The sequence below is a fragment of the Lathamus discolor genome, chromosome Z, assembly GCF_037157495.1.
Source record: "Lathamus discolor isolate bLatDis1 chromosome Z, bLatDis1.hap1, whole genome shotgun sequence".
In the NCBI taxonomy this organism is placed as follows: domain Eukaryota; kingdom Metazoa; phylum Chordata; class Aves; order Psittaciformes; family Psittacidae; genus Lathamus; species Lathamus discolor.
In genome coordinates, this window is record NC_088909.1 from 346,793 (window position 1) to 363,295 (window position 16,503).

Here is a 16,503-nt window from a genome sequence, read left to right on the forward strand (position 1 = left end):
GAATCCAGGACAGAAACCACGAATTTAAAATGGAGCAGAACTAAGAAATATGATTGAATTTTGAAGCCCCAGTTGCATGTTCTAATAATCCTTCCCAAAAATAACTTATTACTATATTGGATTTCTGTGAAATAATTAAAAAATAAGTGGTGATATAGAACATAGAAAAAGTAGATCCATGACCTAGCAGAATTAAGTTTATGAAGGAATGTAAGACACAAAGAAGCTGTATCTATAGAGATCAGAGATCACCTTAATTTGTTCTAGTCTCTCATTTTTATGCTTACATGGTGTAATATGGATAGGCTGTTGTCATCTTGTGGGACAGTGACTGAAGAATTAATTCATGTGTGCACACAATCACGGAAAGGAAGAATTTCCCATTTACACAGTACTTTATTTAATAACACTGGATCTGAATAATATGTAAGAAGCTCTGGTCTTCCTAGTTTGCTGACAAGTCTGCTGTACAGCTCAATTTTATAATCTCATCACCTGGACCCCCAGTTTGATAGGGCTTCAGTTTGTCTTGGAACTCTGAATTTACTTTATTGTAGACTGGATTTTACACGTGTGTCTAAGGGATGCTCAGTAAATAGCATAAGACTAGTTTTAAACCTTGCTTGTGCTTTAGGAATAATACACAAAGGTGAGTTCTATTGCAGTCTTTCCTAAACGTTAACCAACCAGAGGTAAATGTGCAAAATCAGCAACAGTACAACTAGTTGCACCCAATTGTGTGCAGATCTTAAACCATCAGATGAAGAAAAAGCATTTGCTTTTTACTTTGAAGACAATCACTTTCTTTTTTGAAGTAAATTCATTATTGATAATGAATTTGCAGGCTGGTAACACAGGAGAAGTGGCAGAAGAATGTATGGTTGGGGAATAATATGAAATGTAAGGAAAGCTACTGCGCTTATAGAGGACACTCTGCAAGCAAGGTATAGGACTTCAGCTCAGTAATCAAAATCTGTAATTATTTACAAAAGAAATATGTTAAGTCGAAGTGCATGTAGGGAATCCTTTATGCTAATACACACACCAAACAGATTTTAAGGCATTCCTGGTAATCTAATAAAAAATAAAAAATAATTATTTTATAATATCCTTACCTGACGGAGGAAGGTGATTGGCCTCTGTCCCATTGCATGTGCATCTCCAATGTTGGCTTTAATTACCTCAGTAAAAGGTTTTTTGATTCCCTAAAAAGAGATCATTCCCAGTGCATTGTTAGGGATGAAGCAGAGGATAAGGAACTCCTCTTTTTTGGTATCTGTTGTTTGACTGTAACTAAAGAGTGCCTAATCCCAGAACAAATAGAGTGCTTAATTTAAAGCTTAACACATTTTTTATACAATAGTGCCAGTAAATCTTAAATGCTTTACAGAAAAAAATGCTGACTTTTAGTGCTTTCTAGAGTAAAACCAGTAATGCTACTGTTTATTTGGTTTCTGTTTAATTAGATATTGTGTGATGACCCCGTTTTTCCATACATACATGTTTTACAAAATATATCATAGTGAGGCCCTATATGAAAAACAGCAGAAATACTAAATAATCACCATGAATACTTAAAAGCTTCTTAACCTCTGAAATTTGGACAGCTATTTGTGCTATGAAGGACTGGATCAATCATGAAAATAGAGGGAAAACAGCTGATGAATGCTGATCAGCAATCAGTGCTCTTTAAAAAGCAAAATTAAGGGGAAAAAAGACAAGGAACTGACTGGCAGGAAAAAAACCAAACACACCATTGATTTAAAGAAAAAAGATAAACTGAAAGGAAAAGCCAATATTACAAGATGAATAAATGAGATATATAGGCAAAAACAAATGTATAGCTTTTCTAATATATATTTAAGTACGAGAGATAGTAGAAAGGCCTTCTAACAGTAACAGATTTTTCATCTGGACTAATGAACCGCAAAATTAGACTGATTCATTTTCTGTACACAATTACCTATAACACCCTGCTCTGGCTGTGGACTGAACTCACAAAGCCTTTTCCTGGCCTGTATATTCACAGCAAGTTATTGTATTTGGATATAGAACATGTGGCTTGCAAGCCTTAACTAATTTTTGCTTTTCTACCATGGCTTGTATGATAAGACTTCTATGACAGACCAGAACCCAGATGTGCAAAGGTAACAATCACCAAAATATTAACAGTCACCAAGGATGCAAATTCCCAGTTATATCAAGATTTGGGCATGTACAGCTGTGTAATGTGACTGAGAGGTTATGTGATAATGTGATTGAAATCCTCACTACAGATCCAGTCCATCATTTAACTGATAGCATTTGGTTTTATGAAATTAAACAGGTAGTTAAAAATGGCATTATGACAAGACAGTTGGACTTACGTGATACTGACTCAAAAAGATTATTTTTATATAGCCTTAAATTTAGCAGAAATTGAAAAAAAAAAAACCAAACCCAAATCAACATTCACTTACAGTAACCGAAAATGACACAGAGACTCCATTGCGGCATTTGCTTTTATGTTTGCTGATCTGAGTGCTTAAATAAGAGTTGCATTTCAATCTTAAATAATCAGAATAGGGATGCCAGATAAAGACTACAGGTATCTGAGGCTGAAGTTTAGTAATTTGTGAGTAAAGCAAGCAGCTAGAAATAGGTTCTTTTCAAATTAACTGGGGTCTACTGATAGCTCAACTTCGTTTCATTTTAATTCAAAAATAAGCAGAAAAAGAAAGATACATGTAAAAGGAGAACAAATTCAGTTTGCTGAAAGAAAAATTCCCACAGCTTGTGTTTGCATTTGGTCTTTCTTACAGCAAACAGAATCGGTCTCACTAGATTTGCATAGCAAAATGAATTTCGTAAAGAGTAAGGGATACTTTCTTTGCCTTAAATTACGCAGTCTAAAAAACCACAGCAGTTCTCAGCAATAGATGAAATAGAAATACCTTGTTTTACCAAATTAAAACCAAAACAAACCTCTAACAACATAAATACATTATGTTAGACAAATCAGATGTGTTTTGCACACAAATAAATAGCATTATGATCTGCAATAAAAAATGGCTGCTTTTTTTGGTTAGTGAAATGCTGACAGGTACCCTGCATTTCATACGCACCTGTGGAGTTTTTATAGTGGTATAGCCTTTACAACAAGGTAGCAGACCTTTCTTGGTGTCTGTGTCAGGTTTATTGCAAATTATTTCACAGCTGATTGACATGGATACCATGCAGATCTCTGCTAATGCCCAGCTCAGGTTTATGCCATCACTGCCTTTGGGCATCTACTGCAGGTATATAGTCAGCACCTGCTCCATAAACTCCACACTACCTTTGTTACTAAACTGATTGATATGGAGAAAATAGCAGAACATACATACTAGTTATCTTACTGCAAAACCTTGGTTGAGAAGGAACAACGAGGTTTTCTGTGCCATACACACTGCTCCTACATACCCACTTATAAGCCTGTGGTCCTCTTGACTAACTTGTATTTCTTGGTCTCAGCTACAAGAGGTATGGACTTTTTTGTCTTTCAAAACAGAGATACGTTTTTCAATAACTGGGGCCTTTGCCTTCCCTGACATTCGTTAGTATCAGTAATTGTTTAGAACCGTCTTCACGGAATTCACTATATCCCCTTCTTAGTGAAACCTAGGAAAAAATGGTTCTGACTGCTTAGTTTTTTTCTCTTCTTCTCTTACTTGATTCCCAGTATTTCTCTGGAAAAGAATATCAGAAGTTGTATGGATTTATGTTTGATTCCTCCAGAATAAAAAATTCCATCTTAGTATTTCAGAAAGAAGGACCACAAAACAATAAAAGGCAAGAACAAGTGTTGAAAGTTAATGAGTCAAAGTTCCAAAGCAAATCAGAAGCTGGCATCAAGGGAGGTCTAGATGTGCCTATGACTCTGCAGACGAGTTCAAGGTGGAATTCACTCAAATCCTTAAGACAGAGTGGCATTAGCCAATGGTTGCTTGTGTCACTGTTTTTCCTATCGTGATAGCACTAGTGTGCATGAGTACTCAAAGGAAGATCAACATCAAATACTTTTTGGAAGATCTGTATGAAAGGAGGAAGCATGAATGTAATGTTGATAACCTCAAGTCGTAGAACAGTTGGAAACGTACTTCAACAGAACACAGTTTCTTAGGGCAAGATTTATTTCACTGTAAAGTAGTCTTTGACTGTGTCAGCAACATGCCTGTGCCAAGACAATTTATGCCCCTGGCAAGCCAAGGAACATACAGGGGAACACAAACTAGTCCATTAAATTGTTTTGCTTTCTTCTAGTGATAGAGAGCTGCTCTATATTCTCCCCCATACATGCACTCTAATATTCTGTCTCTTACATCCTCTCTCTCTGGAGTATGATCAGGCTTTCAAGGTGCGTTGTTGAGGCAGTCTGACTGGATTGTAACTGCTCTCTGCCAGCAGGCAGCAAGTGAAGCCTGCACAACAAGAGCTCTAATAACAAACTTGGGAGCAGTAAGTACCAGATTGATATTCATGTCTGCTGAAGAGGGTATGAACCACATGAAGGAGGAAAAACAATCCCCAGCCCTTCATATTGTCCTAACAATCCCCAGCTTCATACTGTCCTAACAACATTATTCATCCTCATCTTGGGAACGAAGCCAATCTGCTGCCATTCTTTTTAAATTGTAAGTGAAAGGACTAATTGTAATAGCCATTTTAACTGCTGAAAAAGCCATCTTGCAAATTTAAATTCAGTTGTATAGCAGAAAATACAAAAATGCTTTCGTTTGTTGGTTTTGGGTTTGGTTTGGTTTTTTTCAGTTGCCATCTTCTTGATAATGAAAGGATTTTAATTGAATAAAGGACTCTTCCCAGATTTGGAATAAGTTCTTTGGAGATCAGTTCGTTCAGCAGTTAGTTCTGTCACTCTCCTCAGAGGAAATGCAGTCTTTTAAAGAGACATGATGAAAAGCCTGTGAAACCTGAAGCAGATCAGACAGGATTATTTAAAAACTGTGTCAATGCTCTGACTACCGCAGAAAGCTGGGAGAAGGGATTTTCATATGTGAACCACAATTCATTGGTGCAAAGACAACACAAACGTTTACGCAGATAACCAGGTTTAGGGAAGCTTCCCCTAGACATCCCCACTTTCTCAACAAACCCAGCAGGCCCAGAGTACCATAAGAAGTGATGAGCTGTCTCTCAAGGAGAAAGTCATCAAGCAAGAACTGTTGGGAGAATTATTTTATCAAAAAAACCTATATGATGCCAGAACATACAGTGTCCCAAAGAACTACCACAAAGGCAGTGCACTGCCAGCAGCTGGTTTGTCTCTTTGGAGTTTTAGTATGTCTGGAAGTTCCCTTTACAATGATGCCACCTAAGAATGCTAGCAAATTGCCAAATAACACAGTCCAGAAAGTGTAAAGTGTGCAAACCGTCTTTGCTGAAGTCTTCAGTGAATTTCAAAGGAAAACCCTCCGTCTGTAGAGAGGCTTGTGTGATTTGGATTTGATAATGACAATAGGAAAGAACTGAAAATTCAAAAAAAATTCTAAAAGAAAACTGAAGGAGGCTATAAAAATGTGAGGTGCTTTTAATCCCAGAAGAGCAAAATGGTATTTCAGATATTTCTAAATTTCAGAATTTGTTCGCTCTTGGCTGCTTCTCTTTGTTTCATTTTCATTGCCATTGTTTTATGCCTCATTTTAATGGCTATCAGGTAATGACATCATACTATGAAACACAGTGCTATTTCCTTAGCACAAGCTGAGTCTGTTATGCTGTGACTTGCACAAACAAGCTGTATAATAAGAGTGCTGGCGAAACCGTAGTTGAGATCTACACTGTAGTAGCCAAGTCGCTTGCTTTTTTTGTGCCCCCTTTGTCAAAGGGCCAAGAAAGCACTACCCAGAGGCTCTGAACTAATAGGAGCTTGAAGGCCTGAATTAGCATTCCAATCTTTTTATTAAAACAGCTCACAGCAGAAAAAATAAACCTGACCTGCTTACGGCAGAGTAAGGCTTTGAGTTTGTGTTACGCATGTGTAATTCAAGCTGACATGAGCTGTTACTGGAACAAAGGAGAAGGCACATTCTGGATTTTGACTTGAAATGGCAGTGATGACTTGCAGGCCCCCTAACATCAAATGAGAAAATCAGTAGAGCTGACTGTTAATCGGCAGACCTGATTCAGGGATTTTGAAACAAGACTCTAGTCCTCAAGTTACTTCTGCTTTCTACGGAGTTAAGAGTGCATTTACATTTAAAGTTTTGCCTATATGAATAGAGCCCTTGATTTTAATGTGACTGCAAATGTCAGCATCAAAATAATGGTCATTAGAATGAGATTACACATTAGGATCCCCTTAACTTGAAAACCTATGGGAAAAGTGCTGTTTTGGAATAGATTCTGTTACTGTATTCAACTCGAAAAAATTAAGTATCTGGATCTTGTGGACTGTGTGCTTTTGAACGTATGATTTTGGCAACTGTACACTTGTAACTGATTTTCCTCATCTTCGTCTGCAGTAGTTTCACACTGCTAAAAAATATGGGGTTTACTACAGATTCTCTTCCACATGCAACATGTACAGGCCACTGAGGAACAACTCTGTCTTAATGAGGTCATAGCTCTTGCCTGGAAGATATTTTCTTAGCATGCGTGCAGGCACGTATTCAAGGCAGGAAATTATGGTATAACAATTTAAACTTTCATTACTGGGTGTACCAGTCAATCTTGTATCTTTCTCTCGCATGTCAAATTATATTTCTGCATGTTATGCTCTAAACTGTGTTTTATCTTTCCACAACTCTCAGGGACATGGTCAACTAATACTTACAATGAATTCTAAGTCAGATTTTGTTCTATTCAATTTAAAAGCCTGAAGAAATAGTAAAAAACAAAATTAAAAAAAAAAATAAAAAAAACCCAGTCTGCAGCGGTTTAACCAAAACACTTTCGCAAAAGCTGCTAGAGCTACATAAGTAAAAGGGACTCGGGTAGTTTTATTATCTAAACAGAAATATAGGGAGTGAACCAGTGACTTTAAGAGTAAACATGCAATAGAAATCTATTTGCAATAGTAACACAAATTAAAAACATGAGCACAGGAGATGAGTGTACAGCAAAGTAAGTCAGACTACAGCGGCTGTTCAGCAAAAAAAAAAGGGCTTCAGTGTGTAGAGACACCTTAACTGGGCAGGAAAGGCACCTAAGTTCAGACTGTGGTGGAATATTGTAACCACCTGTGCTGATCTGAAGGAACTTTCTAGATGCTACCAGTGTATCTCTGCATACATTCCACCCCTCTACCCCTTTCTGTCCTGTATCTTTGCTTCAGTAACTTTAGTTTTGAACAGGGACCTAATGTTATGTGACTTACACTAAGCCAGGCACAGTTTTCAGCGTTACACAAGCTGACTTATAAATCCTGTTTAATATGCACATGCCTTGGAAGTATGTGCAAGCCAACTTAACCTGACATAGAACTTGAAATTATGTAAAAGCCAAATAGGAAATGGGGACAAAAGGAAAGTATAAGTGGAGAGAGATGTCAGTGTAACAGATAAGAAGGGACTTTACATAGCAAGTCACTTAAAATTAGCATGAATGAAAAAGTAACAAACCAGGTATGTGTGCTGCCCATGTAAAGACAAAGCTAGCTTGTTATCACTGATTAAGTAGAAAGAAATGCTCAATCCAAAGGTGACTTTCTTGCATTGAATTCATGTTCAGGCTAAAATTTCTAATCTGAAATGTAATTAAAGTCAATACTTGATATGGCGGCCATCTGTCAGCAAATCTAAAACAAACGGGTAAAAAAAAAAAAAACAACAAAACAAAACATCATCATTCAAGTTCTATTGAGAATATAATTATTTATTAAGCTATGGAAATGTGACGCTCCAGGACAGCCTTGGATGCAGCGATCATGAGATGGTTGAATTTGAGATCCTCCCAACAGTGAGAAGAGCATGCAGCAAGCTCACTGCCCTGGACTTCAAAAGAGCAGACTTTGGCCTCTTCAGGAGCCTGCTTAGTAAGGTTCCACGGGATATAGGCCTGGAGGGCAGGGGGGCCCAAGACTGTTGGTTGATATTCAAGGATCACCTGCTGCAAGCTCAGGAGTGCTGCATCCCAACTAGAAGGAAGTGCGGCAGAAGGGCCAGGAGACCTCCTTGGATGGATAAGGAGCTGCTGAGGAAAATTCAAAGAAAAAAAGAGGCTTATAAAAAATGGAAGCAAGGACAGGCGGCCTGGGTAGAGTACAGGGATGTTGTCCGGGAAGCTAGGGACCAGGTTAGGAAGGCTAAGGCACTTAGAATTAAACCTAGCCAGGGATGTTAAGGATAACAGGAAGGGATTCTACAGGTACGCAGCAAATAAAAAACGGACTAGGGACAACATAGGCCCCCTGAGGAAGCTTTTGGGAGAACTGGCTACACAGGATTTGGAGAAGGCTGAGGTTCTGAATGACTTCTTTGCCTCGGTCTTCACTGGCAAAGGCTCTGACTGCACCACCCAGTTCTTAGAAGGCAGACGCAGGGACTGTGAGAATGAAGACCTTGGGCCCACTGTAGGAGAGGATCTGGTTTGAAACCATCCTAAAAATCTGAACATGCACAAGTCCGTGGGACCTGATGAAATCCATCTGCGGGTCCTGAAGGAGCTGGCGAATGAAGTTGCTAAGCCACTGGCCATCATATTTGAAAAATCCTGGCAGTCAGGTGAAGTTCCCGATGACTGGAAAAAGGGAAATATAACCCCCATTTTGAAGAAGGGGAAAATGGAAGAGCCGGGGAATTACAGACCAGTCAGTCTCACCTCTGTGCCTGGCAAAATCTTGGAGCACATTCTCCTGGACAGCATGCTAAGGCACATGAAAAACAACAAGGTGCTTGGTGACAGCCAGCATGGCTTCACTAAGGGGAAATCCTGCCTGACCAATTTGGTGGCCTTCTATGATGGGGCTACAGAACTGATGGACAGGGGTAGAGCATCTGATGTCATCTACCTGGACTTGTGCAAAGCATTCAACACTGTCCCACAAGACATCCTTGTCTCTAAATTGGAGAGATACCAATTTGACAGGTGGACCACTCGGTGGATAAAGAACTGGCTGGATGGCTGCACACAAAGTGTTGTGGTCAATGGCTCAATGTCCGGCTGGAGACCGGTAACGAGTGGTGTCCCTAAGGGGTCGGTGTTGGGACCTGTCTTGTTCAACATCTTTGCTGCTGACATGGACAGTGGGATTGAGTGCGCCCTCAGCAAGTTTGCCGATGACACCAAGCTGTGTGGTTCAGTTCATAATAAGCTGGAGGGAAGGGATGCCATCCAGAGGGACCTTGACACGCTTGTAAGGTGGGCTGATGCCAACCTCATGAAGTTCAACAATGCCAAGTGCAAGGTCCTACACCTGGGTCGGAGCAATCCCAGGAACAGCTACAGGTTGAGCAGAGAAGAGATTCAGAGCAGCCCTGCAGAGAAGGACTTGGGGGTACTGGTCGATGAGAAAATGAACATGAGCCAGCTTCAGTGTGCGCTCGCAGCCCAGAAAGCCAACCGTAACCTGGGCTGCATCAAAAGGAGCGTGACCAGCAGGTTGAAGGAGGTGATTTTGCCCCTCTACTCTGCTCTTGTGAGACCTCACATGGAGCATTGTGTGCAGTTCTGGTGTCCTCAACATAAAAAGGACATGGAACTGTTGGAACAAGTCCAGAGGAGGGCCACGAGGATGATCAGGGGACTGGAGCACCTCCTGTATGAATGTAGGCTGAGGAAGTTGGGGCTGTTCAGCCTGGAGAAGAGAAGGCTGCGTGGAGACCTCATAGCAGCCTTCCAGTACCTGAAGGGGGCCTATAGGGATGCTGTGGATGGACTCTTCGTCAGGGTCTGTAGTGACAGGACAAGGGGTAACGGGTTCAAACTGAAACAGGGGAAGTTTAGATTGGATATAAGGGGGAAATTCTTTCCTGTGAGGTTGGTGAGGCACTGGAATCGGTTGCCCAGGGAGGCTGTGACTGCTCCATCCCTGGCAGTGTTCAAGGCCAGGTTGGATGAAGCCTTGGGTGGGGTGGTTTAGTGTGAGGTGTCCCTGCCCATGGCAGTGGGGTTGGAACTAAATGTTCATAAGGTCATTTCCAACCATAACTATGCTATGATTCTATGATTCTATATGTCTGTGCTCTAGCTTACTTTAAAAAGTTTCTAGAAAATGCAAGGAAAATATCTGTATATACTATCACCTTAGTAAACCAGAATCATCTGATTATTACTGTTAGCAAAGGGGAAGAGAAATCAAGTTTTCACAGTAATGAAATTTTAAAATTGTAACAAAAACGTTCAGGGAAGTGATTCAAGTAATGCTTTGGCATGAAAATTTCCAGCTGGAAAAACTTAATGTAGATCAAAACCTTCATTTTCCCCCTACATGAGTATAGGTTACAGGCCAACAAAACTCATGAGGTCCAAGTACAGGATGCCTCATCTCTACTCCTGAGCAATTAACCTTAGTCTGCTTTAATAGAGTATTCTAACTTGTCACCTACATTGCCTTAATCCTGAGCTCACTACTCAAAATCAATGCTTCAATTTTATTTACTTTTTTAAGAACTATCCCTTCAATTTCCTAGTCAGCAACTTCTCAAGTAACATTTTAGTCCTTATTCTCTGTGCACTGTGGAGTTAGAGCTCCTTTTGTAACCATATGCAGGTAATATAGGAAAGAAGCAAGTCCCAAACAGCAGCTCCTCTGTTATTCTATTTAGAATCCGAGACAGCAGAACCAAAGATGAAAGTTTACACTGTGCAAACAGCTTCAAGTAACTTATATAGCCTGCATGACAAGCTGTTGTAAGTTACACATGAATTACACCTAACTGAATTGAACCAAGTGTAAACAGGAAGAGCCTCTACTGTATCCAATTAGACAATGTTTGTATTTCAGATGCCTTTAGTTTGGGAACAAATGATCCAAAGGCACCTAGGCACCTCGGAAGAACAGGACAAATGCAGATTTACTATCATTTCACCTCTGCCAGCTCTTGCTACCAGCAGTCATGGCAGTGGATTCCATGCTTTCATGCCTGAGATCTCCTTCCCCATCCTATGCGGTAGAGTTGCTATGGGGCATCAGTTTTGCTGTCAGTGAAGAGTAAACATGGATCTAAAGATGCTGTGTAGCATCACTTCTCTCTGACAACCACTTCAGCATCTTTATCAGGCAGCGTTAGTTCTGCTGGCAGTGACTGACATTAACTCTATGAGCTTAAGGTTGAGAGGGATGAAATAAAGTAGTTGCCCAGTTTCAGTTAAAAGTAACCAAATAAGTGGCACTTACTTACCTGTAATCACACAGATGTCAGGTTTAGACTAAAATACGGACATTTAGATAATCTACAGTATTTCAGTTGTAAGGAACCCAGGTACTCCTCAAGGCTGTATACTTCACCAGACAGTTTGATTAAACAGTAGGAGTAACAGTATATCAGAAAGGCAAAGGGGAATGACTATCTTGAGCAGTTTGGAAGAAAAGTCTTCAAGCTGTTTCATTAAGTTGATTAGTGCTCTCTACAGATCCATCATCTTAACTTTTACAGCAGTACTGTCCTCCTTCCCTGCCAGCCAGGAAGGTTTTGGTCAGGTTAGTCACCGCCAAGCATAGTCACATGTCTGAGTGCTGGTAGCTGTTGGCTACCATTATCCCACAAGAATGGTTCACAAAATAACAACTTTCAAATGGAAAATGCCAGGTAAGTGGGCACAAAACTGCCATAATCATCTTTTAGTAAAGCAACTGGCAATGACTTGTTCTTGCAATTATTAAAAAGTGCACAGAAGCTTATTTATTGTCTTTGCAGTGACTCAGCTGGTAACTGAAGTAAACAGGGAAGTTGGGAGGAGCTGGTGGAGATCGTATTATATTTGTTTTGTCAAGTACTATTTCTTGCCTGGTGAGGTTAACTTGAAATCAAATATACTCAGCAAGAACATGGGAGGATTTCATACTGCGGAAAATTCATCCACTAGGGAACCTAGTTGTATAAAGACAATGACACCTTTATAAACAAGTTTTAAGGCAAAAATCAAATGTTCTGAAATGAAATCTCCATCACCACTCTGAAGTTTTTAAGTAGAATTCTAAAAAAGCTGTTTCTAATTAATTACTAAGTTAGACAAAAGTAACTGATGTATGTAATACGTAGTGAGCTGACAACATGCTTCACCTTCTAAACCAAGAGGAACCAAGAAGCACAAAGACCAAAGAATTAAAATAAACTCATTAGTATTGCTATGGCACTGCTTTTGCTTAAAGCACTTTACATACAGTTATGAAAATGGTCTTGCAGTAGCAAGGTTTTCTGAAACAGTGAAGGCAGGGAATGTTAGCAATCATAGAAAATCAGCTTGCCAGAAGCTTTGTTCAAACCAAAATCCCGTGAGTTCTTGCGCTGCCAGGTTAGGTGATGGTACTGACAGCACAAGCCCAAAGCCATGCCTGCATTGCTAAGGTTTGGGCTTCGCCAATGCTGGTGTAAAGAAAAAAATCTGAAGAACAGAATATAAGCACTGACTGATTTGCTTTATTTAGTACTTTCTGGCCAAGACCCTCAGGAGCATCTTGTATCAGGCAGCACCTCTGAAATACTTGTGGATGTTTTAAGGGCTCTGTCATGGAATCACAGAATCAGCCAGGTTGGGAAAGACCTTTAAGATCAAGCCCAATGGTTCCCCCAGCACTGCCAAGGCCACCACAAAACCCCATTACTGAGGGCTTCACCTACACGGTTTTTGAGCACCTCAGGGACAGAAGCTTGTTGGTCACTCTCCTGTACAAGCGGTGTACGTGGGACTGCTCTGACCGAAGGGTCAGAGCAGCTGAAGAAATGTAAACATTGCATTGTGGGGGTGTTTGCCGGATGCAGCTCGTGACACCGGGTCAGCAGCGCCCCGAGGGCGGGCTGCTCCGCGTTGGGCTTCTCTTCCCCCCACCACCACCCCCACCCACCCCACGAGCGCCCCGCAGGGGAGGGAACGGCGCCTGCCCGGGGAGGGTCGGGGGCCGGCCCACGTGCCTCGGGCACGGAGGGGGCAGGACGGGCGCTGTGCGTGGCCTGCGAGGCGCTAACTTGGCACGAGGCAGCGCCCCGCCAGAGCCGCCGCCCCCTGCATCTCCCCCCGCTGCCGCCTTCCCGGGGCCCCCGCGGGCCCTGCCGGGTGCCAACGACCCCGCCGAGCCCCCGGCGCCCCAATCAGACGCAGCGGCGACCAAGTGCTGGGGGCGGGGCCCGCGCGGGCGGCGGCGCGTTCGCTGCGGGAAAGGGCGGGGGGGGGGCCGGGCGCCCTACCCCGCCCGGCCCCGCCTCACCTTCCGCAGCTCCTTCTCGATCTCGCCGGCTTTGAGGACGATGGGCCCTCGCACCGCGTACTCCAGAGCCTTCACCAGCGGGTTCATGGACTCCAGCGTCAGTATTTTCTCCCTGCTCGCCTTCTCACTGATCTTCACCGCAGAGGCCTTGGCAGCGCTGCTCCAGCGCACCGTCCCCTCCCGCACCGGCCGCGGGAGCCGGGGACCCCGCGGGGGCCGGTCCGCCGCCAGCGAAGTGGCGCATCGCAGAGCCGTGTTCTTCCCACCGCTCCCCGGCTTCCGGCAGCCTAGGCTTGCCGCCGCTTGTCTGGCAGCCAGCACAAACCGGTGCATAGCCCTTTGGGTAGCTCCCCACGCGCGGTTGAGGATGCTGGTGCCCCTGGTCGGTGCGATCTGCAATCGGGGCGGGCGAGGAAAGCGGTCAGAGCAACGCGAGGCGCCGGCACAGTCACGCCAACACGCTCGATCTCCGCATGTTCGGATCCCACAAACTTGGTCGCAGTAGAGACAGCTGGTCCCGCAGTGCTGCGGTGCCGCCGCGGTAACCGCAGACCCAGCTATTGCATCAGCCCACCGCTGCCGACCCCAGCGCCCGAGCCGCCGCTGCCGCCGCTGGGACCCGCGTTGCACCGCGCTCCCTGCGCACGCCGAGGCGCCGGCTTCCCAGCCCCGCGCTGCCCGGCGGGCTTTGTAGTCCCGGCGGCCACGCGCTGCGCCTGCCCACGGCGTCAGGTGATGGGCGGGGAACGGCCGCGCCCGCAGCCCTCCTGCCGCGTCCTCGCGCGCTCCCGGCGCTGGAGAAGCCCGGGAGGGGGCGAGCCCGGGGCGTTCCGGGCGGGAGCGTATGGCTGCCGCTGCGCCGCTGGCGCCGCCCGCCCGGCACCGGGCTCTGCCCTTCTCGGGGCTCGCGTCGCTGCCCCGCAGTTTGAGATGGCCGCGTTGCCCCGAGGGTTGCCCGTGCCCGCGGGTTCGCGTTCCGTAGCGGCAGCGGCGGGGCCGCGCAGGGTCATCTGCAGCTGGGAGCGAGCCAGGGCCGAGCAAGCATCCCCGTCCTTCGGCTGTCCCTCTACCTGCCCATCCTCTCTCCCGCAGAAACCACCCGCTCCTCTCTCACGGCTCCCTCGTCGTTTCCGGATGATGAAAATGTTTTTACCTTTGGGGTTCAGCCCACCTTTCATAGCAAATGCTTGGAGATGTGCCATCAAATGAAAGTAGCAGAAGTCAGGATACAGGGGAGTAAAGGCTCTCTCTTTGCAGCCCCGGAGAGGGGGGAGGCCCATCTGCCCGTCCTGGGTGCCCAGAAGACACTCCTTGTTTGTGCTTAGTGGGTGGAAAAAGGGATCATTCACTCAGGAATATTCTTGTGACCTCATGTTACCTCCCCGAGCAAGAGCCTGGGCTGTAAATCATGTTTATTTATGAACTGGTTTTGCAGAACCTTCTTTCTTTTTACTCTGTCTACATGCTTAGAGAATATAGAAAAACAACTTCTATTTTAGGTACCTAAATTAGATGGTCTGAGACTTGGGTTCTGTTCTGTGTGGTTTGGTATCTTCCTTTGTTGATGAAGAGAAAGCAAGCTGGTTTTGCCATGTTTGATTCTATTTTGTCCCATACAATCATATCTTCAGTCTTTTTTCTGTCTTTACTATTATTTCGAATGAGTTTATGCTTGCCATGCTGTTCAGTTTCACAAGTAATTTGTTCCAGTCCCTATTCTATTCCCAAGTGGAGTATTTCAGCTCTGCTCTGTGCCAATTTAAAAATAATTGCTACTTCAGACCTTCAGTCAAATCATAGTTAAACTAATAGAAATGGGATGGGGTTTGTGCTGAAGGGACTGTTTGGAGGTGGTGCCAAATCCCCTTGTTTTACCCAGGAATTGTACAGATTGTCCTAACATCTTTTTCCTATTTACTCCTCAGCTTGTGAAGGCTGAGCAGAGTGTGTCCCTGCTTGTCTTCCCTCCAAAAGTCCGCCCACAAAAAGACCCGCTGGAGCACTGTATGTTAGAAATTCAAGTTCCAAGGACAGATTTATTTGAAGCTTCAATAACTGTTTCATAGAGCCATGGAAGGGTTTGGGATGGAAGGGACCTTACAGACCATCCTGTTCCAACCCCCTGCCATGGGCAGGGACACCTTCCACTAGAGCAGGTTGCACCAAGCCCCATCCAACCTGGTGTTGAACACTGCCAGGGATAGGGCAGCCACAGCTTCTCTGGGCACCCTGTGCCAGTGCCTCAGCACCCTTACAGGGAAGAGCTTCTGCCTAAGAGCTCATCTCAATCTCCCCTCCAGCAGGTTAAACCCATTCCCCCTTGTCCTGTCCTGCAGGCCCTTGTCCAAAGCCCCTCTCCAGGTTTCCTGTAGCCTCTTTAGGCACTGGAGCTGCTCTAAGGTCTCCATGGCGCCTTCTCTTTTTCCAGGCTAACCCAGCCCAGCTCTCTCAGCCTGGCTCCAGGGCAGAGCTGCTCCAGTCCTCACAGCATCTCCATGGCCTCCTCTGGACTTACTCCAACAGCTCCACGTCCCTCTTGTGTGGTTGCCCCCAAAGCTGGATGCAGGACTGCAGGGGGGCTCTCACCAGAACAGAGTAGAGGGGGAGAATCCCCTCCTTCAACCTGCTGGCCATACCCCTTTTCATGCAGCCCAGGACACTGCTGGTTTCTGGGCTGGAAGCACACACTGCCGGCTCATGTTGAGCTTTTTTGTTAAGCATCACCCCGAAGTCCTTCTTCTCACACTGCTCACCCAGTCCCTGTATCCCAAATTTTTCTGCTTGAGATTGCCCTGACTGAGGGTCAGGACCTTGCACTTGGCCAGTTGAACTGCAAGAGGTTCTCATGGGCCTACCTGTCAAGCCTGCCAGGGTCCCTCCTTATGCCATCATTTCCCTACAGCATGTCGACTGCACCACACAGCTTGGTGTCATTGGCAGACTTGCTGAGCATGCATCAATCCCACTATACATGTCACCCACAAAGATGTTGAACCAACAGTGCCAATCTCCATGTGGACATCAAGATGTTGACCACAACAGTGCAACCGTAAGCCAATTCCTTATCCACCCAGTGGTCCATGTGTCAAATACATGCCTCTCAAATTCAGAGACAGCATATTGCAGTCTGTATCTCCTTCATACTGATTTTTACCCTGTAT

The 16,503-nt window shown here is 44.4% G+C and overlaps 1 protein-coding gene across 1 annotated transcript in view; it reads right to left on the reverse strand.

The window, feature by feature from the left end:
• GPT2 (glutamic--pyruvic transaminase 2) overlaps positions 1–14,032 on the reverse strand; it is a 28,146-nt gene extending 14,114 nt beyond the window's left edge. Inside the window, exons 1-2 of the mRNA XM_065663596.1 lie at positions 13,343–14,032; positions 1,116–1,205 (exon numbers count right to left, since the gene is read on the reverse strand). Of these exons, the coding sequence (XP_065519668.1) occupies positions 1,116–1,205; positions 13,343–13,675 (423 nt within the window). The 5' untranslated portion in view covers positions 13,676–14,032. The remainder of the gene's footprint in view (positions 1–1,115; positions 1,206–13,342) is intronic.
• Between the last annotated feature and the right edge of the window lie 2,471 nt (positions 14,033–16,503).